Here is a 27,887-nt window from a genome sequence, read left to right on the forward strand (position 1 = left end):
TTGTCTCTCCCTCGGGACACATTTATTAACTCAGCCCTCTTCCCAGGTGGTTATTTTTGTGTTCCATAGGCTCTGGAATGAAACTGAAACTTCTCCCACCCCTTAGAACTTCTCCCACCCCTTAGAAGCTGAAATAGGGAGCCCCCCAACTCAATGAGAACATAACAGTCCTGCTGGATGAGACCAAAGGCCCATGTAGTCCAGCACTGTTTTCAGGGGGCCAACCAGATTCCCCTGGGAATCCCGCGAGCAGGACCCAAGCATAACAGCACTTTTCCCACCTGCAAATCCTGGCAACTGCCACTCAGAGGCACACGGCCTCCTATTTCCCCTTGGCTCCAGCCAGCATAGCCAAAAGAAATGGGAGTCCAGCACCATCTGGAGGGCCATGGTTTCCAATCTCAACTTTAGGCCACAGACATTTAAAGCACTCTTATTCCACTTTGGCAGCCACGGTTTCCCCCAAAGAATCCTGGAAATTATTAAGGGTGCTGACTGAGAGTTGTTAGAGATTCCTATTCCCCTCACAGAGCTACAATTCCCAGAGTTCCCTGGGAAAAGGTACCTGTTTTTAAAGCCACTCTGGGAATCTGAGGCCTGCGAGGAGAATTAGGGGCCTCCTAAGAGCTTTCAGCACCCTTCACAAACTACAGTTCCAAGGATTTTTTGTGGCGAAACCGTTCAATTGCTTTAAAGGCTTGGTGCAGATGAGGCCTTACACCGAGCAGCCGTTCAGTTTCTCTTCCGTATGGCTTCTCTTGTGCGTAACGAGGGATGGTTTCCGACAGAAGCTTTTCCCGCACTCCGAGCACTTGTATGGTTTCTCCCCAGTATGTACTCTTTCATGTATTGCCAGGTAAGCACCAGTGCTGAAACCTTTGCCGCAAACAGTGCATTTGTACGGTCTTTCTCCCACGTGAGTCCTCTTGTGCCTAACCAGAGATTGTTTCCGGCTGAAACTCTTCCCACAGTCCAAGCATTCGTAGAGATTCTTCCCCGTGTGCATGCCCTCGTGTTTCACAAGTGACCCTTTCTGACCGAAGGCTTTACTGCACACTGAGCACTCGTATGGTTTCTCTCCGGTGTGCGTCCCCTCATGCCGGATGAGATCCGACCTCTGGATGAACCGGTTCTCGCACCTTGAGCACTGATAGGGTTTCTCACCTGTGTGGGCCCTGATGTGCCTCAGCAGGCAAGAGCTATCCCGGTAGCTCTTGCCGCACTCAGGGCATTCGTAAGGCTTCTCTCCCGTGTGGGTTCTCTTGTGTTTAATAAGAGACGGCTTCTGAGTGAAGCTTTTCCCGCACTCGGTGCACGTGAAAGGGCTCTCCCCGGTGTGCACCTGAACATGCCTCTTCAGATGTGAGCTGGTGCCAAAAGTCTTTCCGCAGTGAGTGCAGTCAAAGGGTTTCTCCCCAGTGTGGATTCTCGTATGTGCTCGGAGGTGAGAGTTGCTGTGGAAACTTTTCCCACAGTGCGAGCATTCGTATGGCTTGTCATCCATGTGAGCCACAGTGTGCTTCCTAAAGTCTCCTCTCTCTGCAAAGCTTTCCCCGCAATCTGAACATTTGTAGGGCCTCTCTCCCGCGTGGACTCTCTGGTGTATAATTAAAGATGAACTCTCGTTGAAACTTCTCCCGCAGTAAATACATGCATAAGGCTTGCCCTCCCTTTCTACTTCCATACTTTCAAGGGAGTCAGTGTTTTGGCGGAGATTTCTGCTGCCCTCAGTGGCTCTCATTTTCCTCCTATGCCTGCTGTGGCTTCCATTTTGGAAGATACTTTGAGACAGTCCTCTATCACCCCTCTCACAGAAAGAGACCTCTTCGGTTGCCTTCTCTGGATGCTTCCCACAGTGTTCTTCTGGGTCCAACTGACATCCAGGGGTCTCTTCTGGCTCAGCAATCTGGAAGTCTCTCTCTTGGGTTGTGCTCAACCATCTTCTTCCAAGGCTTGAGAGTTCGGATTCTTCTGTCTCCTCATTCTTCCACGCTAGAAATGAAAAGAGTCTTTATTTCATTTGTGTGCTTTAGTTACCCAGTTGTGGCACCCGCCCTTCAGATGTCAAGGAAATAAATAACTATCTAACTTTTAGAAGACATCCGAAGGCAGCCTGTTTAGGGAAGTTTTTAATGTCTGATGTTTTATTGAATTTTTAATATTTTGTTGGAAGCTGCCCAGAGTGGCTAGGAAAACCCAGCCAGATGGGTGGGGTAAAAATAATAATAATAATAATTGTTGTTGTTGTTGTTATATTGAACCTCGCAACTGGACGACTACAATGGGGGTTTCCCTTGTGGCTGGTCCAGAAGCTGTGGCCAGGTTATTGAGAGGAGAAATTGGACATGCACATATTACACCTTTACTGGGGGAATAGCACTGGTTGCTGCTACTTTGTCCTGAAGAATCTGTGTCAGAACCAGGCCTGAAACACCCAAAACAGGGATGCGGAACCAGCTGCCTTCCAGAACTTGCTGGACTCCAACTCCCTTCATCCCTGGTCACTGGCTACAGTGGCTGCGGCAGAAGGGAGCTGGAGACCCAACAGCATTTGGAAGGCCACAGCAGGTTCCCTTCCTCTGGGCTCAACTGTTCAGACAGTAACACTTACCTAGCAAGTTGGCCTTCCTGTCAGCTTCCTGCTCGACTTCCATGGTGGGTTCCACCTTCGCTATGTGTAATGGTACCTGCTTTGACTTGGGGAGACTAACAACCACATCGTTTAAAGGCTTGGGTCCCTGAAAACAGTAAGAGGAGAATGCTATCACCATCAGATAGAATCACAGAATTATAGAGTTGGAAGGGACCTCCTCCTGTAGTCCAATGCAGGAATCTCCGCTAAAGCATCAATGATAGATGGCCAGCCAACGTCTGCTTAAAAACCTCCAAGGAAGGAGTCTCTGCAAGCTGATAAAAAACACAGATCACGTGAAATTCAAAGGTTGCCAGTCATGGAACTCCCAATACGCTAAGTCTAGTGCTGTCTCTCATGCCAACAGAAGGAGGCGATTTGATCCTGCAGAGGCATCTGTCAACAGAACAAGGAAGGCAATCGTTTGCTGATTCTCCTCATCCCACCACCCCACACAGCAGCTCCCTCCCATACTGTTCCAAAGGGCACACCAACCCTCTGGAACTGATTTTGGGGGTGGCATGCGGGGGACTGCAGGGAGGGAAGGGGTGTCACTGTTGGAATTCTGCCAGGGTCAGAGGAATGTGCCACAGCGTAGGCACCGGCAGATATTCCTGTCGATCTCCCCACGTCTCCACTCTGCTGATAAGCAGGCGAGGTCCCGGCGATTCTTCTCAGATGTGTGAGAGGAACACACCGTTCTTCCTCTCTCCCCTTGGTGTCCCCCAGGGAGGGGAAAGAAGCAGACAGAAAACTATTTACATCCTTTATTTTCTGTCACTCATCTCAGTACAGAGAAACATGTCTGCACTCAACAACAGCAAGAAGAAACTCCACCCAAGTACTTCCAGTACAGGTCATATGACACACACACTGAGCTAACATCCGGTGCTCAGTACAGAATGGACTGCCCCTTTGTTCCCATGGCAACAGTCACAAACATCCTGTCTGGCTTTCCAGCCACAATCAGCAGACTGAGCTGCTGGAGCCTTTGCTGGCTGCAGCATTGGTGCTTTATGGTAACAACCTCCCCCTAAAGCATCAATGCTTGCTGCGAGCAAAGCGTCATCCAGAGAAGAAAACAAACAGTTGTTATACTTATAACATTTCCCTGTTGTTTCAGTTCCACCCTTGGAACTCCCCACCACTGGTTTCACCAGTGTACCTCTCTGGTTGTGTGACTTGGCATTACCTTGGTGTACAACCCTCTGTTGTGCCTTTGTCTCTGACTCAGACACATCTTCAATCTGTCCTTGGTCGTTTACAACAGCAACATATGCTAGGTTAGCAAACTCCTTTGAATACCTCTTGGGTGGTACACCCTTCGTTGCTCTCTCAGACCTACGTAAGAGTTGCTTCTCTTCTCTGCTTTCTGGTTCGGCCTCTGAACTCTCTGGAGAACCAGTACTAAGCTTAATCAGTGGTTCACCCTTCTCTTCTGAGGGTCTAGTCATTATTTGAGACTTCCTCTCAATGACTGTGACAACTGAGCTGTCTGAGCTATCGCTGTCATCATCAGTACCACTGAACTCAGTAAGATCAAACTCATCATCATCATCATTATCCTCTGTGGGAAACGCTTGAACAATCACTCTCTCCTGTTCAGGAGCACTCTCTAGAAATTTTGTGAGAATCACCTGACCGGATTCAGACAAAATTACTCTGTAGAGACCTTTTTCATAACCCACAAAAATGCCTCTGGCATTCTTTATCCCACCTGGAGCTTCTGTTCTCACATGAGACCCGAAAACCTTGAAATAGGCAACAGAAGGTTTTCTTTTGAACAGCTTCTCAAAAGGAGAACATCCCAACTCTGTTGAGACCTTTCTTAGCCACACATGAAGATAGGACATTAACGACTCGGCCCAATATTCATGTGGCAAATGTGAACTAAGCAATTGCGCATTCATTCCCTTTTGCAATTCTTTGTTCACTTTCACACAGACACATTTCTTCCATGCTTCTTCGGAACTAGCAAGTTTGTGTCTTATCCCTTTTCCATCCAGCAACTTCTGAAACTTCTGTAACAGAAAAATTGGCTTGTCATCTGTGAAAAGACAATCAATGTTAGCATCATGCATACTTTTAATCTTGTCACAAAACTCCTGAAACTTTTCTAAAGTTTCCTGCGGTTTCTCCATCATATAAACCCAAGAATAATTAGTGTAACAATCAACACACAAAAGGTAATATTTTGCATTGCCTCTAGATGGTGCTAGAGGACCAATCACATCAGCATACACTCGCTGAAACGCTCTGTCGACCTTCTTAGCCACCTTCCGGGTGTCCTTGTTGGTCAGACCTGCAAGAGAAATTTCGTTAGAATCAAAAGTATTACATTTCATGTAATCACTTTGATCAAAAGTCAACAAATACAGTCCATCTTTCTCTTTGGCAGTAAGAAACAGTTCTCCATCTTTGTAGATCTCGCATCTTTTAGCATCATAGGACAGTTTCAGTCCTTTCTTGGCAATCTGCGACACACTCAGCAGATTAAATCTCAGTTCTGGAACCAGGTAAACATCGCTTATAGTCAAGTTCAGACTCTCAAGATACACAGTCCCAATCCCGGTCGCTTCCAGCTCTTGACCGTTGGCTTGTTTCACAGTGAAGCTTTGCTTCTTCAACGTCGAAAACAGTTGTCTGTGAGGGCAGAGATGCTTCGTGGCGCCCGTGTCGATTATGAAAGCGTTCCCAACATCTGGCGTGGTTCCTTTCGCCATCATAGCCTTTGCAGGTTTCACCTCGCACTTGGTACGGCTTTTGCTTGACGCCTCAGGCTTCGTAGAGCTGTTCTTCGCTCCTTTTGACTGTCGCGGCTTCCTACAGTTCCGCTGTAGATGCCCAGTCTGTCCACAATTGTGGCATCGGACAGCACTCAATGCTACAGCATGCTCTCCAGTAGCATTAGCAGTGGGAAGATTTGAACTCTGTTCTTGCCTCCCCCTGTCCTTCACTTCCAGTGCAGCAAGTCTGTCGTGTTCGTTCAGGACCACCGCACACACTCTCTCCGCGGTTAACTGAGCCGCCGGTAGCGAACCAAGCTGACTGGCAACGGATTTGTAAGTCCGATTCAGGCTGTTTATCACCATGAAGCAAAACACTTCCTCCTGTAGACGGAAATTACGTTCCACCATCTGTTGACGCAGAAACTTCATTTCTGTCAGGTGCGCTTGGACATCTCCGTCAGGTGCTAATCTCAGATTGGTCAACTTCTCAAAATACAGCAACGCTGAAGAACCGGCATCTCTCTGATGCGTTGTACGCAGCGTATCCCAAACCTCTTTCGCATTTTCTAAATGCTGAATATGCACCAATTGATCATCTGAGACGCACAGAATTATAGCAGTCTTGGCTTTAACATTCTGTGACTCCCAAGCACGCGTTGGTGCTGCTGGAATGGGGTTCTCAATCACGCCAAACAGTCTCTGATTCTGCAGCAGGGCCTTCATCTTTATAGACCAAGATGCATAATTGTCATTGGTCAGGAGGGGTGGAGAAGGCAAGGCTCCCCCCTTCTTAGCATCCATTTTGAGTCCAAGCATCCAGCTCACACTCTCAAACAAACTGTAAAATCCAACAGTTGATTTTTTCTTCCTCAGGCAGGCAAACCGCAAGTTGTTTACGCTCTTTGACACCTGGCAGCTAAACTCTGGCTGCTACGGAAAGTCCCTCCAAGAGCACGTAAACTTGTAGCCAAAACATTCTCAGCTTTTGTTTCGCTTTCCCAGCTCTCTTTGAGAACTGCGTAGCTAGTAAATTTCCATGCCTCTTGTAGCTACTGCGCATGCGGTAAGGCTTATCTTAACCACAGGAATGTGTGGAATGCAGGCTGAGTCTCCAAGCTGCAGCCTCTTCTATCAGAGCTGTTTTGTTCTCTGAACGCAGCTCTCCGTGAAGCAGAGAATAAATCAATCTGCGTTCACACTTTAAGCCTGAAATGCAGCATACCTTGAGCTTTGTTGCCTTTGAAAAGACGTTCCTCTGGATCCAGCGACCTGTGCAGCTTCTGGCTGTTTTCAGACGCTTATCTACTCCTTCGGAAGCAGAGGAGGACACTTCACCAACCTCACATGCAGATGTTCGATGGATCGAAACCATCCGAATGCTGCCAATGTTGGAATTCTGCCAGGGTCAGAGGAATGTGCCACAGCGTAGGCACCGGCAGATATTCCTGTCGATCTCCCCACGTCTCCACTCTGCTGATAAGCAGGCGAGGTCCCGGCGATTCTTCTCAGATGTGTGAGAGGAACACACCGTTCTTCCTCTCTCCCCTTGGTGTCCCCCAGGGAGGGGAAAGAAGCAGACAGAAAACTATTTACATCCTTTATTTTCTGTCACTCATCTCAGTACAGAGAAACATGTCTGCACTCAACAACAGCAAGAAGAAACTCCACCCAAGTACTTCCAGTACAGGTCATATGACACACACACTGAGCTAACATCCGGTGCTCAGTACAGAATGGACTGCCCCTTTGTTCCCATGGCAACAGTCACAAACATCCTGTCTGGCTTTCCAGCCACAATCAGCAGACTGAGCTGCTGGAGCCTTTGCTGGCTGCAGCATTGGTGCTTTATGGTAACAGTCACAAGCCCCACTATGCATTAGAGGTGCTATTAGACAGGTCCTTTTGTCAGGGACTGGGCAGAGGAGGAATGATGGAGACCACCTCCCCAGCCTGACCCTTCCAGAGAAGAAGACAGTTCAGAATTACAACAGGGGTTTGAGGGAGGTCACAGCTCAGAGGAAGATAAGGGGGAAAGTTGGGGAATAATGGGAGAGGCAGAGGAGGCAGAGCTGGCTGACACATTATCACTAGAAAGCATTCCAGACCCACCATCTCCCAGAACCCAGCAAGCCTTAAAAGTAGGAGAGCAAAGGGCTCAGAAGAAACGGCCCTTAGCGCCACCTGTAAAAGAGATGAGGAATGAGGAAGAGGGAGGAAAAGGGGAAGGAAAGTCACTCAGGACAACACCAACAGGCTGCATTCCCAAGCCTCTCTTTGTAAATATTGAATAAAAGCAGATGGTAAGGACTTTCCCTTGTTTTATCCATTCCTGGCAACCTGCCGTAGGGGTTGGTTCCTGTGACTCCTGGCACCAAAACTGCAGAGCCTCCCTACCAGGGAAATTAGCCACACTTTATCTCTTGTAGAAGCAGCCACTTAAGGCACATCTAAGAACATAAGAAGAGTCCTATCTCCCCCCCCCCCCCCCGTGAATTCTAGCGATTCAGAATACACACGGCCTCTGCCAATAGCGGTATCACAGCTAGCACCAGAATCTGTCTGGTAAGAAATATGAGGCCCACCAGTGTGGGAAGAGAGCTGCTGTGCTCATAACCTGCTTGTGTGATTCCCAGAAGTATCTGCAGGGCCACTGTGAGCACAAAAGCCAGAGGCCTGTAATAAAATTCAGGACTTTGGCCTGATTCAAGAGGGGTCTTATGAGGGAGCCCACCAGGGAACATTTGACCAAGAGCCCTCTCAAACCAGGAGACAGCCCTGATCATGCCCAACACTGCGTACCTGGTGAGGTTCCTCAGCCTCCTGGTAGCAGAATTGGATGATGGTGCCCTTGTCCACAATCTCTTCCTTCACTTTCACAAGAGAATAGAGGTTTCCTGAGGCTTCTTGGGCTTGACGAAGGCTTGCTTCCTTTCCTTCAGTCCCATGGGTGTCATCAGCTACTGCAACAAGGGAGCCCGGGAATGGCTTCCTATTCTCCCTTGAATGGGGGACCAGTGGAGACTCCATTTTCTTCAAATACGCTTCCCATCGAACATCCCAGTTCCGTAAACGCTCCCCTTGCAGATCCTGCTTAATATGCCGCAGAAGCGGCTGAGTCACAAATTCCCCTCTGGTCCCAGCTGTCAGGAAATGAGACTCTTTGCCTTCAAGCTCTTTTGAGTTCCGGCCCTGCACGGTCCTGGCCCTCCATTTTTATTTCTCACTCTACCTCCAGCTGTGGAAAGGGCAAAGCACAAGAAAACCAAACAGTCCCATGTATTAATCAATGCATCAGGATACAACTGGGGCCATAACTCAAGTGATGGAGAAGAGGCCTTGCATGCAAAAGATCGCTGCTAGGAATATCACCTGTCTGAAACCCCGGGGAGTAGCTGCCACTCAGTGTAGACAATAATGAGCAAGATAGACCAATGATCTGACTTGGTCTAAGGCAGCTTCCATCTCCTCGTTCCTCCCAAAAGTGCCCAGGGCAGCAAAAAGCAAAATGGGAAAACATTATAATTAAAAATAAAATAAAATAACAGATTGAAATCATTTAACAATAATTAAAAACACCTAGAAACGTTTAAAAGCATGTCCTTCTAGTTAATTATTTCAAGGTGGCCAGGAACAGTATATTTCAGTCATCAAATGCCTCCTCAAAGTTAATAGTGAGAGAGACAAGTGTGCCTCACTAGGGACAATTCCACAAATGTGGAGTTGCCACTGAGAATGCGTTCTCACAGGTTGTGAAGAAATCCTGTGCGTTTGAACTTTGTTTTAATGGGTAATGTGTCATGTATTCTGTCAGCTGTATTATAATGTACATTGCAATGTGTTTGACGGGGGAAGTCTTCTTTCTGGTTGAATGTTGGTTTAATTGTAACTGACACTGGCATTCCTTAACTGACAGCTGAGTTTGAATTCTCAGGATGCAAATGAAGGATAGAATGCATACATACTCTGATTGGTGGCTGCAGCTTTAGAATTCTCAGTTAGATAACGTGATTGGCTGGGGTTAGAGCAAAGGGGCCAGAAAAGAGTATATATATGTGGCTGGAAGCTGGTCAGAGTTAGTTAGTTAGTTAGTTGGTGCTGGCAGAGAATGGCCAGAAGACAGATGAGGAAGAGAAGGAAGGAAGGAAGACTGAGAGGAAGGCAGAGCAGCTGAAGACTTGCTGGGCGGGGGGAATACCTGAAGCAGTTTAGGATGCTAGGATCTAACATCTGGTATGGGAGCCAAGGGAGATTCCCAGACAGGATAGCAAAAACAGACTCTTGCCTCAATAGGAGAGTAGAGAGTTGAAACAGGGGCTTCCACAAAAGCCCTCACTTACACTGTTAGTGAGGTTTAACTGGCAAGGAGTAAGTATAAGGATAATCTGGCAAAATAATTTTAGGAGGATAACTGCTTCCTCAAAGCTGTCTTGCTCTCGTGTAAAACACCGTATTTTTTGCCCTATAGGACGCACTTTTTCCCCTCCAAAAATGAAGGGGAAATGTGTGTGCATCCTATGGGGCGAATGCAGGCTTCAGGAGAGCCCCACCGCCAGCCCCACAAGCTCGGGGGACAGCGGGGAGGTGGAACGCCGCCATCCCGCTGTCCCCCGACCTGGTTTGGAGGCTGGCGGCGGGGAGAAGCCTGCTCCTCCCTGTCACCAGCCCCGCAAATTCGGGGGATGGTGGGAGAGGTGCGGCGCGCCTTTCCGCAGTCCCCTGACCTGGTTTGAAGGCTGGTGGCGGGAGAAGCCTGCTTCTCCCCGCTGCCAACCCCCACAAGCTCGGGGGACAGCTTCCTGCCCCAGCCCCGCGCCTGGGGGGGGGAAAAATAATTTTCCCCCCCTTTATTTCCCCCCCAAAAAACTAGGTGCGTCCTATGGGCCGGTGCTCCTTATGGGGCGAAAAATACGGCAAGCTGTTGGCATTTCATGTGACAGCAGCAAACAGCATGGTCATTTAAAGAGACAGTACCAAATCAAAGTAGCCACATAATAAACCTAATTATCTTTGTTAAACATAGTAACTCTATTTGGTTGGGTTCTTCCCATGCCTACATCCCATGGTTACCAGGGTTATTGGTAAGTTAAGGAGGTAAAAGGTAGAAGTGCTATTAAATGGTGACAGCAGTAAGGGTTTAGGAAAACCATTGGAGTGGAAGTTGGACTTGGTTAATAATAACTTATGAGATACCACTACCCCCCTTCCCGCCACACACGTTATCCCCAACGAGGCTGCACCTTTAGCAGGGACCCCCAATGCCTGTGGGAATGGTGCATTCAAAATACTCTGCAAAGGGTTAATGCTGTAGAATCTTGTGATGTCATACGTCTGATGCAGATTTTTCTGTTAGTTCAGTTAATAACTGTTGAGGGAGACTTAACTGTTAGATCAGCAAGTACACTCTGTTATGCTGTTTGTTGTCTGCCTCAGATAATTATTAGTCTCGAATACAAATTCATATGTTTCAGTAACATAGGTATCACCTGCCTGCCTTGTACATTCAATCTGACAAGAGCGAGTACACCAGGTAAAAGTCATATGCTATTTTTAAACTATGCCTTTCATAATTATTTTTGTTGTTGTATTTCTAGGAGGGAAAAGAGAACTATTAAAAAGGGTCAAACATCCTGGGGAAAACTTCCTCACAACTGTGTAAAGTATAATTGCGACAATGGCAACCATAGAGTGTAGGAGTGCAAATATCCAGTGTGTGGGGATCAGATGGGATTACTATGAGGAATTATAAAATATACATCAAGCCATTGTGTCCGCTATGAAAGCATGGTGTTGACTGGGTTCGATTCATTGACAATAATTTCTGATCAAATCCCACAACCCTCTGCATCTCTGGTCATTTCCTCTACTGCCCATTTCTCTTGCTTGACAAGTCACATACACAGCCCAGTTGCTTCGCCAGGCATGCATCCTGGGCCATAAAGATAGTGGGGAAGTTTCTTTGATGTAGCCTTTCTGATATGTTAATCTTAGGGCCAGGAAACAGATTTTCACATGAAGGTGATAATGATCACTGTCCTCTCGGCCATCCTTCTTATCATGTATGTTGCTTGTTTATCACCTCAAGGGTTGCCAAATGCACTGTGGGGTTTGTTGAAATGCTCAGAGGAAATCTGATTGGTTCTTACGAACACGGTGCAAAAAGTTCTTTTGTGAATAAAACGACCTGGGCCGGAGGGTGGACAGGGATTATTATTATACGCACCCTTCCCAGAGTCTTGCTGGTTCAAGCCTCTGTGTGTATTCTTATTAATCAGAGTTCAATCCTTCCTTTACTTTGGGAACACCTCAATAGAGCACCTGCGCCCCTGGTCCCTGGTGAGATTCTTCCCTTTGCTGCCTATGAGAGTCAAGACACAAGAAGAACCCCGCAGGATCGTCTAGCCCAGAATCCCATTTTTCCTACAGTGGCCAATTTGGCCCTCAAGAAGCGCAGTGAATCCAGAAGGTTGGCAGTTCGAGCCCACCTAGGGATGGCTGTGGGCAGGATTCCTGCACTGCAGGGGGGAGGGGTCGGACTAGATGAACCACGGGGTTCCCCTTCCAGCTCTTCTGGTGCATAGATAGCCACACCACTACTAGTAGCCTTGTACTCCGTGACCTCCCCTTTTCCAACCCGTTTTCGATTTGTGACCCATGGCCACATCTCGCCGTGGTACTGAATGCCAGTCTGAAAAGGTCCTTCCCTTCGCCCGTCCGGAACAAGGCTGCATCCATCCTGACCTCTTCCCGACCCCAAATCTCTGAACTGCGTCCTCTTCTCCCCTCTCCCTTTTTCTGCAGAGACCTAGGCGGAATGAGCGACACGGAGGACGCTCTCCTGGGAACAGCTGCAATGAAAACCCTGGATGGGGAGTCTCTCTTTTCCCCCAAGCTTGCTCAATTTCTCCTGCCCCTGAACCCCGATCTCTCATTCTCCCCCGTTTCAACTCACCTGCTGTTTGCAGCCTTTGCATTGCCGGCCCTTCTAGGAATTGAAACTCCGCGCACACTCGACCCATCGCCCCAAGGAAGGAAAACCCGACAGTCTCCGCTCTACTTGCCATAAGTCCCACCTTCTACCGGCTCTCCCCTCCATGGGCCTTTCTAGGCTCCAGCAGCTCTGTGTGATTAACTCTACCAGCGTTTACAACAGACCCCCCCCCACACACACACAATGCACTTTAACTACGCGGTCCTCAGGCAACAGTGTGTAAGGACTCTCCTCTGTGGTTAGCGATGAGACAATGCAAGCCTAGTCTTCTTTACTTGGAAGAAAAGCCACTATGAGGACGCGGGTGGCGCTTGTGGGTTAAACCACAGAGCCTAGGACTGGTGCTCGGTCCCTGCTCCAGCCAACATAGCAGTTCGAAAGCAGTCAAAGTGCAAGTAGATAAATAGGTACCGCTCCAGCGGGAAGGTACAGTGGTGTCTCGCAAGACGAAATTAATTCATTCCACGAGTTTTGTCGTCTTGCGATTTTTTTCGTCTTGCGAAGCACGGTTTCGGAAAAGTTTTGGAAAAGCTTCAAAAATCACCAAAGTCTTCAAAAACCTCAAAAAGGCCACCACACCGCGTGCTATGAGTTGCTCCTCGAAGTCAAGTCGCGACTGTATTAACGGTGTTAAGAAAAAGGAAACAAACTTGCAAGACGTTTCCGTCTTGCGAAGCAAGCCCATAGGGAAAATTGTCTTGCGAAGCAGCTCAAAAAACAAAAAACCCTTTCACCTTGCGAGTTTTCCGTCTTGCGAGGCATTCATCTTGCGAGGTACCACTGTAAACGGTGTTTCTGTGCGCTGCTCTGGTTTGCCAGAAGCCGCTTAGCCATGCTGGCCACGACTGCTCCCTCGGCCAATAAAGCGAGATGAGCGTCGCAACCCCAGAGTTGTCCACGACTGGACCTAATGGTCAGGGGTCCCTTTACCTTTAAGGCCACTATGGGTGGCCACCCACTGGGGATTGTTTACTTCCTGCGTTATGTGGGACTGGACCAGATGGCCTTTGGGACATCTTCCTAATCTACAATTCTATGATGTTCATCACCTACAGAGGTTGCTCTGATGGGGGGGTACAGAGTGCATTACTCCTTTACACAGCACATTAAAGGACGGAATTTGGTCCTGGAAGATGTAATGAAGGCTATCAACTTGGATAGCTTTAAAGGAGGATTAGACAAATTAATGGAGGGAGGAGGCTATAAACAGCTAAAGGGCCAAGAGGGCTGTGTTGCACCACCACAGTATGAGGCAGAGTGCCTTTGAATCCATTTCTGCACACTGTTGGGAGGGGAGTGTACTTTTTGTGCTCAGTTTTCCCCCCCTTTTAAACCACATACAACAAAAACCATAATAACAATAATAACACAATCTGACAATTCAGATTTGAATACACTGATATACCTATGACTACACCTTTTTTAACAATATTTCCCCACCTCTCTCTCCTCCCTCTCTGTCCCGCCACTATCCGCCCTATCGCATAAATATTTGTTCCAGATTTCTTCATATTTATCCATTCTTATTTTGTGTCGACATGCAATTTGTTCGTAGGTAGCTAATCTGTCCATATTATCAATCTATGTGCTCAATGGAATCTTTTTGCAGCTCTTCCAATTCATCAAAACAAGTTTTTTTTGCTTCTAATATAGCACGGTAAATCCTTTTTTTTTTTTTTTTGACCCCTTGAAATCTCCCACGTTTCCGGAATATAATTTAGAATTAAATTCAATTCCCCTAAATAACAATTTCTTTTTATTACTCTTGCTATAAATATCCTCACCTCGCACCAAAGTGATCTTATCATCGGGCAGTTAATCATCATAGTACATATGATGATTAAAGTTCGCATTTTTACTCCCACATCTCCAGCAGTTGTCTGCACTTGTTGTTTTCTTCTGGTATAGTTTTGCTGGAGTCCAGTGGGCTCTGAATATTATTTTTTGTTGAATAACTCATAGTCTTAGATCCATAGAGGCTATTTCTGTTGATTTTATACTTGACTCCCATATATCATTTGTTATCTGTACCCCTAACTCTTCACTCCATTTTTGTCTATCATGTTCTAAATCATATTTCTTCCTGTTGAGTAGGGTTTTATATAGTACAAGTGTAGTTTTTTGTTTTGGTTGCAGAGATTAAATATTGTAGCGACATGGGTGTTTCCGATGCTGCTATAGCGTCAGGGCCAAACTGCCTTTCCAACATATGTTTCAATTGGATGTATTGCCATTGTGTTTCACTGGTTATTCCATACTTTACTTGCAAAGTCTTATATTCCACAAATTTGTAATTTTCATCAATTAATTGATTCAATGTCAAAATACCTTTTTTCATCCAATTTTGCCAAATTATTACTTTATTTCCAATTTTTAATTTTGGGTTGGCCCATATTGTTAATTTCTTATGCTGATAGGGGTCATCCTTATTATTTTTATTTATATTCATCCAAATTTTTATAGGTGCTGGAGGAAATGGGGGTGTGGCAGGCTGGGAGTGCTGCAAGCCTGGATTTCTGTACTTCCCTGTTTTTATATGTAATTTGTCGTTGTACAGTATCTGTTTTTATAATTGCCTTTTCTGTCGCTGTAACCTGCCCTAGGACCTTACGGTGAAGGGCATGTAAGAACGCTGACTTCTAGATGAAAAGATGCATAGATCTTCCTGCCCTCTTCCCTCTGCAAAACTCTTTTAGAAAAAATCTTCTTCTTCCTCCTCCTCCTCCTCCTCCTTATTATATTTATTTATTTTTCACTAACAGGAACTCAAGGCAGTTTATGGATAAAATAGAAACAGCTAAATATAAGCAGCTAAAAAGACCACAATGTTTAAAAAGCAATTAAACGTTTTTTATATAGAGAGATTAGGGACGCGGGTGGCGCTGTGGGTAAAAGCCTCAGCGCCTAGGGCTTGCCGATCGAAAGGTCGGCGGTTCGAATCCCCACGACAGGGTGAGCTCCCGTTGCTCGGTCCCAGCGCCTGCCAACCTAGCAGTTCGAAAGCACCCCCGGGTGCAAGTAGATAAATAGGGACCGCTTACTGGCGGGAAGGTAAACGGTGTTTCTGTGTGCGGCTCTAGCTCGCCAGAGCAGCGTTGTCACGCTGGCCACGTGACCCGGAAGTGTCTCCGGACAACGCTGGCCCCCGGCCTCTTGAGTGAGATGGGCGCACAACCCTAGAGTCTGGCAAGACTGGCCCGTACGGGCAGGGGTACCTTTACCTTTAAATAGAAGCAGCTAAAAAGACCACAATGTTTAAAAAGCAATTAAACGTTATCTCTATCTATCTATCTATCTATCTATCTATCTAGAGTGTGTGTGTGATATCTCTCTATCTCTATCTCACTCATCCAAGCAGCCAGGAGCCCTGTCTATCTCCCATGGATCCCACTTGTATCCAGTTGTAAGGATACCTAACACAAATGGGCCCATGAGGGGAGAGGTAACAGAGGATGTAGCTCTGTGGTTAGAACACCAAGGTACCAGGTTCATTTGCCAGCATCTGCCCAAGTAGGGTGGAGAGCCCCATCGGAAACTTTGGAGAGCCACTACCAGTCAGAATAGAAAGACAAAATACTGCATTTTACTTTGTTGTGTTCTGTGCTGGGACCTTATGGTGAAAGGTGGATCACAAATCAAAATAAATACATATTGGATCAGTGTGGCACCTGTGAGTGCCACAGCACTCTCAGATACCACTGTATCACTGCTGCCAATGCTCCCTGCCTGTCTCAATTTTTAAATTACTATCATTATTATTGAGAAATATTGCCCTTTTGGCATTTTATCCTTCGTTTTGTTGAGGGCCCTCCCTTCCTCTCTGCGTGTGACATTTTTTTGTATCCAGGTTTTGGAGTGTTTGAAGGGTGGTGGTGCCTGAGCATCTCCAGTTTTCTTTTAGGACATATGTATTTTGTGCTGCCGTAGCAGTTCCTTGTGATTTCCAAATGCGCCTCTGGGCCCAAAAAAACATCTAAAATATTTTGCAGTGCCTGTCACATGTATGACTATCTTGCTTCTTAAACAGAAGTCATGGCTGTGTCTGAGGTGCAACGAGTTCCTGACTCTCCAGGAACATGTTTGTTGCCTTGAGGCAACAACTCTTAGCCAGAAAAGCTAAGAGAGGCTGAGAGGTTGGTATACAAGGCCTTCTGGGATGTTATAGCTGTGTCCCACTCTCATGATTATAGCTCCCCACTGTCAGGGAGAACGAGCATCTCAGAGAAGAGTGGTGTTCTCGGGAATTTCACATACACATTCATGGTGTCTGAACTGGTGGTGACAGACCAGAAATGAGACCTTCGGGTCTAGTAAAAAGCTTGATGAAGTTGTTGATCCTGTATGTGGTGCCCGTGAGAAAGGCAAATTCCATGCTAAGAGTTCACTAGAAAAGGGATTGGAAATGAACTCCAGGTATCATAATGCCGTTATGCAAATTGATGATTGGACAGCATTTGGAATCCTGTGTACAGTTCTTGTTGGCTCACCCCAAAAAGGATATTGTAGAGTTGGAAAAAGCTTCAGAAAAGGGCCACCAAAATGATTGAGGGAATGGAGTGAGCCCCGCTTCCCATGAAGAAAGGTTGGGACTTTTTAGTTTAGAGAGCAGGTGAGAAAGAGGCAACATGATAGAAGTTTAAAAATGATGCATGACATGGAGAAGGTGAATAGAGAAAAGCTTCTGCCTTGTAACACTAGAACTTGAACCTCAAGATTGGAAGATTCAGGACAGATAAGAGAAAGTACCTATTCACACGGCGTGTAGTTAACCTATGGAACTCCCTCCCACAGGAGGCAGTGATGGCCAGTCTTAAATGGTTTTAAAAGAAGATTAGACAAATTCATGGAGGAGGGGGATCCCTAGGGCTGTTATTATGGCTGTGCTCTGTCTCCACAGTTGGAAAAACACTGAACACCAGTTGGGGGAAACCACAGGAGAGTGCTCTTCTCAAATCCTGCTTGCTGGTTTCCCACAGGCATCTTGTCAGCCACTGTGAGGGCAAGATGCTGAACTAGATGGCCCACTGGCCTGATCCTGCAGGCATTTCATATGTTCTTATTTTTTACTCTGGATTTAATAACAGGGGCTAGATGACAATGAGCATTTGTCCTGATTTGCCTCATTAATGTCTTCCTGTTAATGATTCAATCCCACAATTTTCAGCCCCTTTCCTCTTCACTTTCCTAACTCACCAAAGTCTCTTTCTTAAAATTTAAAGACATGGGTTTCCTGTTCTCGGGCACCAGAGTGCTTAAATCCACTTTCATTGTGCAAACCTAAATTTACTGTAGGCAGTTGGATCCCTCCCCCCAAAGAGTGACACACTGGATGCATCTGGGTAAACAGCTGTGTTATCTTTGCAACGTAAATGAGCAATGTCTTCCATGTGCACCTTCCCTCTCTGTATCCTCCGTCTAGGCAAGCAAGAGTCATGGTCAGAGTTCAAGGACACGCGAAAACACTCAAGGAAAATGCAGAGCAGGGTCTGTAACAAGTGCGGCTGGAGAGGGTGAATGTTCCAAGGGCTAGGCATAAAGTCTTGAAGAGCCACTCTGCTGGGGTTGTCCAACCCCTGGTAACAAGAAGGGTTAGCGTTACGAAGATTTCCCCCCTTCAGTAGAAGAGTGCTTGGGTTTTCCACAGTGTTATCACAACTGATCTTAAACACTCCATCCATTTCCACATCCAGAATGGTCCTGATTCCCAAATCTCTCACCCATTTCCCCCGCCAACCAATACACTTCTTCACATCAAGCTACTGTTTGGATGTTTTGGAGCACTCTGAATTCTACCTCAGGAAACAATATCCTAAGCAATTTGGGACCGAAAAGGATTGCTGTCAACAAGAAAAGGAGGTGTGTGTATATGTATGTGTGTGTGTGTGTGTATATATATATATATATATATATATATATATATATATATATGCTTTCGTAGATTTTCACGGGTACAGGAATGCAGGTTTTGGTGTCCTCGGGTATCTTCCCGTGTAAAAGTTGGGGTGTCTAGGCGACGTTTCGACGAGGTCTCACTCGTCATCTTCAGGCTGGTGCTTTCGGCTTCTTGTTACTGGAACAGAGCAGGATCTCAGTGTTTGAGTTCCTATAAATACTGTTGAGGAGGTGTGGCCTCCAATGTTCTGGGCAGAGAGGAAGTTCCCAGGCTAGTGTGCCTTTTCTTCTTTTGTTCCTTAATTGCTTGAGGGATATCTTGAGTGATTTCTTGAGTGATATCCTGAGTACCACTTAGGTGGGTCATTAGGTGTGGATTAGTTGCTAAAGCCTTTGTGTCTTGACCTCTTGAACTTTGTGAAGAGTTTTTCTGAGAAGATGGGTGTACTACATTTAGTTGTGCTCTGGCTTGGCTTCGTGTATAGGGGCGAGCTGTGGTTTTGTGGCCTGTGCCAGCCAGATCTGTGTAGGGATTGCAGGGGGGTGCAGCATCCGGAGGTGCCACCATGGTTTGGCTACTGGATGGTGTCTGTAATTTATCTGTGGAGAGGGTCTGGGTTTGGGTCTGGTGTGGTTGATTGGTGATGGCGTTCTGTGTGCCTCTGGATCTGGTGTCAGTTTTTGTGGGGAGGGCTAATTTCCAGATGTCTGGCAAGCGGGATGTGTCGTCACGCTTGTTCATGTTGTGAGGGTGTTTCTCTATCTCGATGGCTTCCATGATTATTCTCTTGTGGTGATGTTCCATGTTAGAGAGCAATTTGGAATCTGCAAAATTAATTTCGTGTCCTGTTTCTTTCATGTGTTGGAAGAGAGAGGAAGTTTTTTCTTCTTTTTTGACGGCATTCTTGTGTTCTGCGATACGTGCATTTATTCGTCTGTTTGTTTGTCCAATGTACGTGGCTGGGCAGACTTTGCAGGGTATTTCATAGACCCCTTGGTTTTCCAACTGGATTTTATCCTTGGGGTTTCTGAGGATATTGGCTATTTTTTGGTTGGCGCAAAAGGCTGTTTTGATATTGTGTTTATGGAGGATTTTGCTAATTTTATCTGTAGTGCCCTTGATATAAGGAAGGAGGGCCATGCCATTGTTTTCTTCTGTGTCTTGGTTTTTGGGGGGTGTTTCTTTTTGGATTAGCTTCGTAACCCTGTTTTGCTGGTATCCATTGGCAATTAAATTACATAGTGAATTGTATTTTGGGGTGTAGGCTGTTGAGATGTGTGAGGAAGCTGTCCAGTTTTTCCTTCCCGTGTGGCCAAATTACAAAGGTGTCGTCAACATATCTGAGCCAAAGTTTGGGTTTGTGTTCTGACTTGTCTATGGGATCACCCCTCTCACCGGTCATCGCAAACCTGTACATGGAACACTTTGAAACCAATGCTTTAGACAAGTCAGAACACAAACCCAAACTTTGGCTCAGATATGTTGACGACACCTTTGTAATTTGGCCACACGGGAAGGAAAAACTGGACAGCTTCCTCACACATCTCAACAGCCTACACCCCAAAATACAATTCACTATGGAAATAGAAGCCAACAACCAACTTCCCTTTCTTGACGTCCTAATCTACAAAAAACCTGATGGCTCCCTAGGACACACTATCTACCGGAAAAAAACACACACCAACCGCTACTTACATGCACAATCACACCACCACCCTGCACAAATAAACTCCGTAGCCAAGACTCTCATCTCCAGAACCAAACGCCTGGCTGACAAAGACCACTTGACAACTGAGTTACAGAATCTCTCAAATGTGTTAATTGCCAATGGATACCAGCAAAACAGGGTTACGAAGCTAATCCAAAAAGAAACACCCCCCAAAAACCAAGACACAGAAGAAAACAATGGCATGGCCCTCCTTCCTTATATCAAGGGCACTACAGATAAAATTAGCAAAATCCTCCATAAACACAATATCAAAACAGCCTTTTGCGCCAACCAAAAAATAGCCAATATCCTCAGAAACCCCAAGGATAAAATCCAGTTGGAAAACCAAGGGGTCTATGAAATACCCTGCAAAGTCTGCCCAGCCACGTACATTGGACAAACAAACAGACGAATAAATGCACGTATCGCAGAACACAAGAATGCCGTCAAAAAAGAAGAAAAAACTTCCTCTCTCTTCCAACACATGAAAGAAACAGGACACGAAATTAATTTTGCAGATTCCAAATTGCTCTCTAACATGGAACATCACCACAAGAGAATAATCATGGAAGCCATCGAGATAGAGAAACACCCTCACAACATGAACAAGCGTGACGACACATCCCGCTTGCCAGACATCTGGAAATTAGCCCTCCCCACAAAAACTGACACCAGATCCAGAGGCACACAGAACGCCATCACCAATCAACCACACCAGACCCAAACCCAGACCCTCTCCACAGATAAATTACAGACACCATCCAGTAGCCAAACCATGGTGGCACCTCCGGATGCTGCACCCCCCTGCAATCCCTACACAGATCTGGCTGGCACAGGCCACAAAACCACAGCTCGCCCCTATACACGAAGCCAAGCCAGAGCACAACTAAATGTAGTACACCCATCTTCTCAGAAAAACTCTTCACAAAGTTCAAGAGGTCAAGACACAAAGGCTTTAGCAACTAATCCACACCTAATGACCCACCTAAGTGGTACTCAGGATATCACTCAAGAAATCACTCAAGATATCCCTCAAGCAATTAAGGAACAAAAGAAGAAAAGGCACACTAGCCTGGGAACTTCCTCTCTGCCCAGAACATTGGAGGCCACACCTCCTCAACAGTATTTATAGGAACTCAAACACTGAGATCCTGCTCTGTTCCAGTAACAAGAAGCCGAAAGCACCAGCCTGAAGATGACGAGTGAGACCTCGTCGAAACGTCGCCTAGACACCCCAACTTTTACACGGGAAGATACCCGAGGACACCAAAACCTGCATATATATATATATATATATATATATATGGGTATACCGTACAGTAGTGGAATTTTCCCACCATTCTTATTAAAATATGTTGTATCAAGAACATTTCTAAACTAGGACTTGGAACAGAATTTTAAGAGCTTGGGTCGACAATTACTACCAGTTTTACAATTCTACTACTGTTTTCAGCAACTGTACCAGACTCTTTGGAAATTACACCATTGGGAGATACGGATGGGAAATTCCAGTTTAGCCAGGGCAAAGGATGCATTCCTTTCTCCAGCATAGATTCTCTGACTTCTAATAACACACAACCCAGGACTGAAGCTCCTCCTCCAATGAGGGTGTCTCTTCTTCCCCACTTTCCTTTAGATCCTCCCCCCGCCCCCGCACCAAAAATCACATTTATTGACATTCAGCCAGGAACACTTTCTGCGATTTCCACAGCTGGAGCCTTTAGTACCACAACCAGTCTGTGTGGATTCTTTCATGCCCTAAGACAGAAGACGTAGCACTCAGGCTGCCCATTTGTAAGTTTTCACCTTTGTGTGGATTCTCTCATGCTTAATAAGATTTGACCGCCAGCTGAAACACTTCCCACAGTGGGAGCATTTATATGGCTTCTCCCCTGTGTGGATTTGCTGGTGCTGGAGGAGATCGGAGCCCCGGCCAAAACATTTCCCGCACTCAGAGCACTTATATGGCTTTCCTCTTTTGAGGATTCTCTGATGTCGTAGAAGGTCAGAGCGATGCCCAAAGCTCTTCCCACAGTCAGAGCATTTGTACGGTTTCTCCCCTGTGTGGGTGCGCTCATGTGCCAGGAGACCCGAGCTCTGGCTGAAGCTCTTCCCACACTCTGCACACGTGTATGGTTTCTCCCCTGTGTGGGTTCTCAAATGTCTAACGAGAGCTGTGCGTTCACAAAAGCTTTTCCCGCACTCAGTGCACCGGTACGGCTTCTCTCCAGTATGGGTCCTCTCATGGGCCAAAAGGCCCGAGCTCTGGCTGAAATTCTTCCCACACTCTGTGCATTTGTACGGCTTCTCTCCCGTGTGGGTCCTCTCGTGTGCCGAAAGGCCCGACCTCCGGTGAAAGTTCTTCCCGCAGTCCGGGCAGGTGAAGGGTTTCTCACCGGTGTGGGACCTCTCATGGGCCACGAGGGCTGAGCTCTGGCTGAAGCATTTCCCGCACTCCCCACATTTGTATGGCTTCTCCCCTGTGTGGATCCTCTCATGCGTGATTAGGTGGGACTTCCGGCTGAAGCTCTTGCCGCACTCTGCGCAGTCGTAGGGCTTCTCCCCTGTGTGGGTTCTCTCGTGTGCAATGAGGTGGGACTTCCGGCTGAAACTTTTGCCACACTCTGGGCAGCCGTACGGTTTCTCTCCAGTGTGAAGTCTCCGGTGCCTGTACAAGCTCGAGCTCTGCTTGAAGGTTTTCCCACAGTCCATGCACATCTTCAACCCCCCATAGTTGTAGATCCTTGCCCGGATCCTGGGCTTTTTCAGATCCCAGGGGCCCTGGTCATAAGGCGGAATAGGGATGTCCTTCTGTTTCTTGTGGCCATCTGAGCCCTGGCGGCTTCCAGATGTTTCTCCCGTCTCAAGGATGTCCCAGTTGTCTCCTCCAAGAGATGCGCCGTCTGCCTCAGAATCTTCCTGCACAAGGTTGTCGTCCTCCTCTGTCTCACTCACCTTTCCATCACCTGCTGAGAGAAGCAGAAAACCTTGAAGTGATGAATCCAACCCTTGAGCTTTGTGGTGTTGCAGCTAATGAAACTTTCAGGCATGGAATTAAATAAATCCTTACCGAGTGAAACCGTGTCCTCATCTTCCTGCTTTAAGCTCTGCTCCTGCTCAGTGTCTGAGGGAGGCAGCTCAGTATCAGAAAGGTCTGTGACCAATGCCTGCAGTTAAACATTAATAAACATGAGTCAGAAAGGAGCAGAAAGGTTTAGAAACATAAAGGTGTCTCATGTGTTTTTTTTTAAAGGCAACTTTTTACATGAATAATTGTGACCCCAAATGATATTAGCCCTCCGAAAAAAACCTATTGTATCAAAGCAGCTGAGGAGAGCCAAGCTAGTCAGAATAGGCTGAAGCCTGCTGAAGTGGTGGAGGCTAAAGTGGCACATTGCTATGCTATTAAACAAGACAATCTTCTTTTGAAAAATGCTGGGGGAAACATTTGGATTGAAGGGAGGAGATTTCTAGGGTTAAAAGATACAGGTTCGCAAGTCACTATTGTCCACCCAGAGATAATCTGTCCCACCAAAATAATTCCAGGAAAAGTTATGCGATTAAAAGGAATTTTGAAACACCCTGAGGTATTACCAGTTGCAGAAATCCATGTTAAGTTCCAAGATTGGTCAAGTAAGTGGCAGGTTGCTATTTCTGCAGAGATTCCTACTGCTGTGCTGATCGGATGGGATCTCTTAGACTTAGAGCATGTACAGAGTTCTTTTGTAGTTACTCGCTCAAAGGGGGGTAAACAGTCACCCGATGCTGAGGGGAATGCTACTGTTGCCAAAGGAAACAGATCTCTGAGGGGAGAAATGAAGCCCTGCTGGTTCCTTTTATAAAAAACCAAAAACATAAGTTTTGCCCAAGAACAGAAAGAAGATGCTGATTTAGTTAATTGTTTTGAGGCAGCCAAATCTGACGTGCCTTTAACCCCTGAAAGTCCTGAGCAATCCTGTCTAAGCAATGGACTGTTATATAGAGAAGTCCTTGACTTGCACTCATTATGGTCTTAGGGCAGTCACACACAATCCCAGTTTCAATACAGTACAGTGAAAGTTTGGGACAGGCATGCTTCTTCGTTTCCAATCAGTCCTGTAGCTTCCTGCTGAACTCCTGTAAGTTTTTATACCACATATGTTCCAGTGTGGGTTTCTGGGTCCCACTTTTTACAGTGCAAGAGCCCCGCTCCACACAGCAATAATGCAGTAACATTGTGGAAGGATCACAGAACAGTTTATAAAGCAGAACGATGGATGGTCCAGTATGAATCCATCACTAATACACCATTTTTACATCAATGGGCACACCCACACTACAGATTTCAAGAGCTTTTACAATCAATCCTCTCTCCAAAGGAACTCTGGAAATTGTAGTTCTGTGAGGGGGATCAGAGGGGTTTCTCCTAACAATTCTCAACACCCTTATAACAATACAGTAATTTATTACTTATATATCGCCCATCCAACTGGGTTACCCCTGCCTTAACAAACTACAATTCCCAGGAGTCTTTAGGGGAAACCCTGACAATAAGAGTAGTATAAATGTGCTATAAATATATAGTGTGGGTAAGTCCAATGACATATTACAGAATACACTTGCCCCCCTCCCCACCAAAAAAAATCCCCACCAATTCTTGGTGGGACCCTGATAGAATTTCCCCCCCTCAAAACTTCAGAAACTGCAATGTAGGTGTGAGACAAGCATCCATGGAGAGTGAATTCCTTCCCTCTCACCTGCATGCCCCATCTCTCTTTCTCCTGCTGCCTCAGTAGGAAATCCTCTGCCAGGGCCACAACCTGAGCACAGATCTCTGACCCTCGATCCTGAACCCAGTTCTCCATTTTGCAGAAAAATCGCTGCGGCGTCACTCAAAAGCGTTCTGAAACAAGCAGGTGAAATTGTTTCTTTTAATTCCACATAGCCCTTTGTCAATAACTGACAGGGGCAGCATCATACAAAAGCGCAAATGAAATGCAAGTGATATATAAATGCAATGGCAAAGACATATTTACAATCATTTAGTAGTATTTTCATGGGATCTTAGATTTTATAGTACCTGCTGTGTGCCACCTTGATATTTTATATGGGTGGACTGTCTACAAACATTTAAACAAATAAATACATATGTATAGATCAGGGCTTGGGTAGCTATGGCCCTCCAGATGTTGCCAGACTACAACTCCCATCATCCCTGGCTTTGCTTGCTGGGACTGATCTGGGGGAGGGCCCCAAGCTCTCCACCCTCCGTCACTGTAAGATATTAAGCCCTGCAAAATAAATAGGTCACACTATATGCAAGGATGCTAAATCCATAAAGATCTCTCTCTCTCTCTGGATGCAGAATTCATTGTTGAATTTATTATGAAGCCAAATACCAACTAGGGATGGCATCCCAGAGTTACTTCTACTAAGAGCTAGCCTGTTAATTTCGGTGAGAATAATACAGTTGGGTAGAAAAACCCTTTTGTTTCAGAGCTGGGGATCTAGTCCCCTTCTGCCTCCTCGGTTTGCATTCTGGTGGGTGGCAGGCAGGCAGGAGATGCAGGGTGTTGTTGGCAGTTTCCCCTTTCGCACTGCCTTCTCCTGTGTCATTCCAAATACCTCCTTTGCAGGGAGATCTTCTCCTTTCCCCCAACCGCCCCTTTCCTCCTCTACCTCCATCAACGCACCTCTTTCTCTTTCCCTGCACCAGCCAGCCGCCGCCTTGGTGATGCAACCTCCTTTTCAAGAAATCTCTGCAGTCCAAATTGCCCAGAGGCTAGCAATATTTAAATATATGTATATATATATTTTAAAAAATCCACGAGGGGGTAGGAAGCACCACAAACCACCCAGTTTAATATCAGCTACAGGAAAAGGCCATGGGCAGCTTCCTTCTCAGCTGTCCAGGCCTCTCTGTGCAAATGCAGCTCTGTTGATTTAACCCTTGGGATCTCATTCTCGGGGAAAGAAGGGACAAACGGCTTCAGGCCTCCATTGGGGAGGAAAGGGGAGGGGTTCTTTGCAGCCACACACCCCGATCTCTTGAACGGATGCTGCTGTGGTACTTTTGGCTGCAGGCAGGAGTTAGACCGGTGTAGCTTCTCTCTTTCTCTCTCCCCCCAACGCCTTTCTTTAAAAAAAAAGTTTTGTGTATTGCACTGCAACAGAGAGAGATGTATTCATTCAGACAGTAAATACTTGGGCCAATTCAGAAGATTGTAAATATCACAAGGTCAGGGGGAACATCATTCCTTTGAAGAGAGGACATACAATCGCCTTGCAAAAAGTAGAGGTTTTTACCAAGATGCTACCAGTTTAGCACAAGAAATCCACGTCGTTACATTTAAGAGACTTTGGGGAGTTAGGGAAATGAAGGGGAAAGGCACTGAAAATTATGGGATGACTGAATCATTAACAGGAAGACATTGACGAAGCAAATCAGGATAGATGTTCAATAAACAGTTCCATCCAGAGTTGTCTCAAGTTATTTATTTCAAAGTCAGAAATAAGAACATAAGAGCCTGCGGGATCAGGTCAGTGGCTCACCTAGTTCAGCATTTTGCCCTCACAGTGGCTGACAAGATGCCTGTGGGAAACTCACAAGCACGATTTGAGCAGAAGAGACCTCTCCCCTCCTGCAGTTTCCATCAACTGGAGTTCAGAAGAATTACTGCTTTTAACTGGAGGCAGAGCACAACCATCATAGCTAACACCCATAGGGAGCCCTCTCCTCCGTGAATATGTCTAACCCTCTTTTTAAACCAGTGCTTTTTGTCTGGGGGGATGCATATCCCTAAACATTTTGTAAATCTAAGTTGGGCCTCATTGAGGGGCAGTATTTCAATATGAGTAGGAAAATGAGAGTACCCCTAAACACTTTTTTAGGGGGGGAAGCACTGTTTAAACTATTTAGGATAGTGTTCCTCACTGCATCCTGTGGGAGTGAGTTCCAAAGATTAACAATGCACCATGTGAATTTCTACTTCTTTTTGCCTGCCTGCTCCTCCCCACCTCCCCCCGCAACGCATGTGCGGCTAAATTTCTACTTTCTCTTATCTGTCCTGAATCTTCCAACCTTGAGCTTAATTGGAAGTGTTACAAGGCAGAAACCTTTCTCTATTCACCTTCTCCATACCATGCATAATTTTGACACTTCTATCATGTTGCCTCTTTCTGACCTGTTCTCCAAACTAAAAAGTCCCAACCTTTCTTCATGGGAAGGGGAGCTCACTTCATCCCCTCCATCATTTTGAAGGCCCTTTTCTGAAGCTTTTCCAACTCTACAATATCCTTTTTGGGGTGAGCCAGCCAGAACTGTACACAGGATTCCAAATGTGGTCCCATCATCGATTTGTATCATGGCATTATGGTACCTGGAGTTTATTTGCATTCCCTTTCCTACTGAACCCTAGCACGGAAATAACTTTTTCATGGCCGCCGCACACTAGGTCAATGTCTTTCTTCATTAAAACTATTTACTACGACTCCAAGGTCTCATTCCTGGTCTGTCATCCCATGAGAGTATATGTGAAATTCAGATTTATTTATTTTTGCCTCAACATGCTATCTAGGCGATGGGGAACATCCCCAATCTTTGCGCCAAGTGGGCAATTCACTTTGCTATCTCTATGCCCATCAGACACCCAACTATCGATGTACTTAATGACTGACTCGCCCATTACAAGGGTCCTTCTACACCCACCCACACCCAAGAAGCGTCTTCAGCAGGGGAGGGTGGCCATTCATTCCCCCCCCCAAAAAATAGGATCCTTCTATGGGAATCATAGAATGATAAGAGTTGGAAGGGACCACGAGGACCAACTGGTCCACCTCCCCACCCCCACCCCCGAATGTTTCCCTCTTCCTCAGAACAACACTCTCTTCTACCAGGAGTGGAAAACCTTTGGTGCTTCATATGTAGTCAGACTGGGGAGGGTGAATTTCCCACGGGC

General features: G+C 46.3%; 1 protein-coding gene across 1 annotated transcript; it reads right to left on the bottom strand.

The window, feature by feature from the left end:
• On the bottom strand, positions 1-26,072 carry LOC114591015 (uncharacterized). The gene is made up of 7 exons (XM_028717680.2): positions 25,623-26,072; positions 24,687-24,832; positions 23,021-23,117; positions 21,731-22,919; positions 8,161-8,560; positions 2,612-2,738; positions 1-1,992 (listed from the first exon to the last, which is right to left on the bottom strand). Exons 2-7 carry the CDS (start codon positions 24,792-24,794, stop codon positions 716-718), a joined length of 3,198 nt encoding a protein of 1,065 aa, XP_028573513.2. The 5' UTR covers positions 24,795-24,832; positions 25,623-26,072; the 3' UTR covers positions 1-715.
• Positions 26,073-27,887: the final 1,815 nt, after the last annotated feature.

This window comes from Podarcis muralis, chromosome 2 (genome assembly GCF_964188315.1).
Source record: "Podarcis muralis chromosome 2, rPodMur119.hap1.1, whole genome shotgun sequence".
Lineage (NCBI taxonomy): Eukaryota > Metazoa > Chordata > Lepidosauria > Squamata > Lacertidae > Podarcis > Podarcis muralis.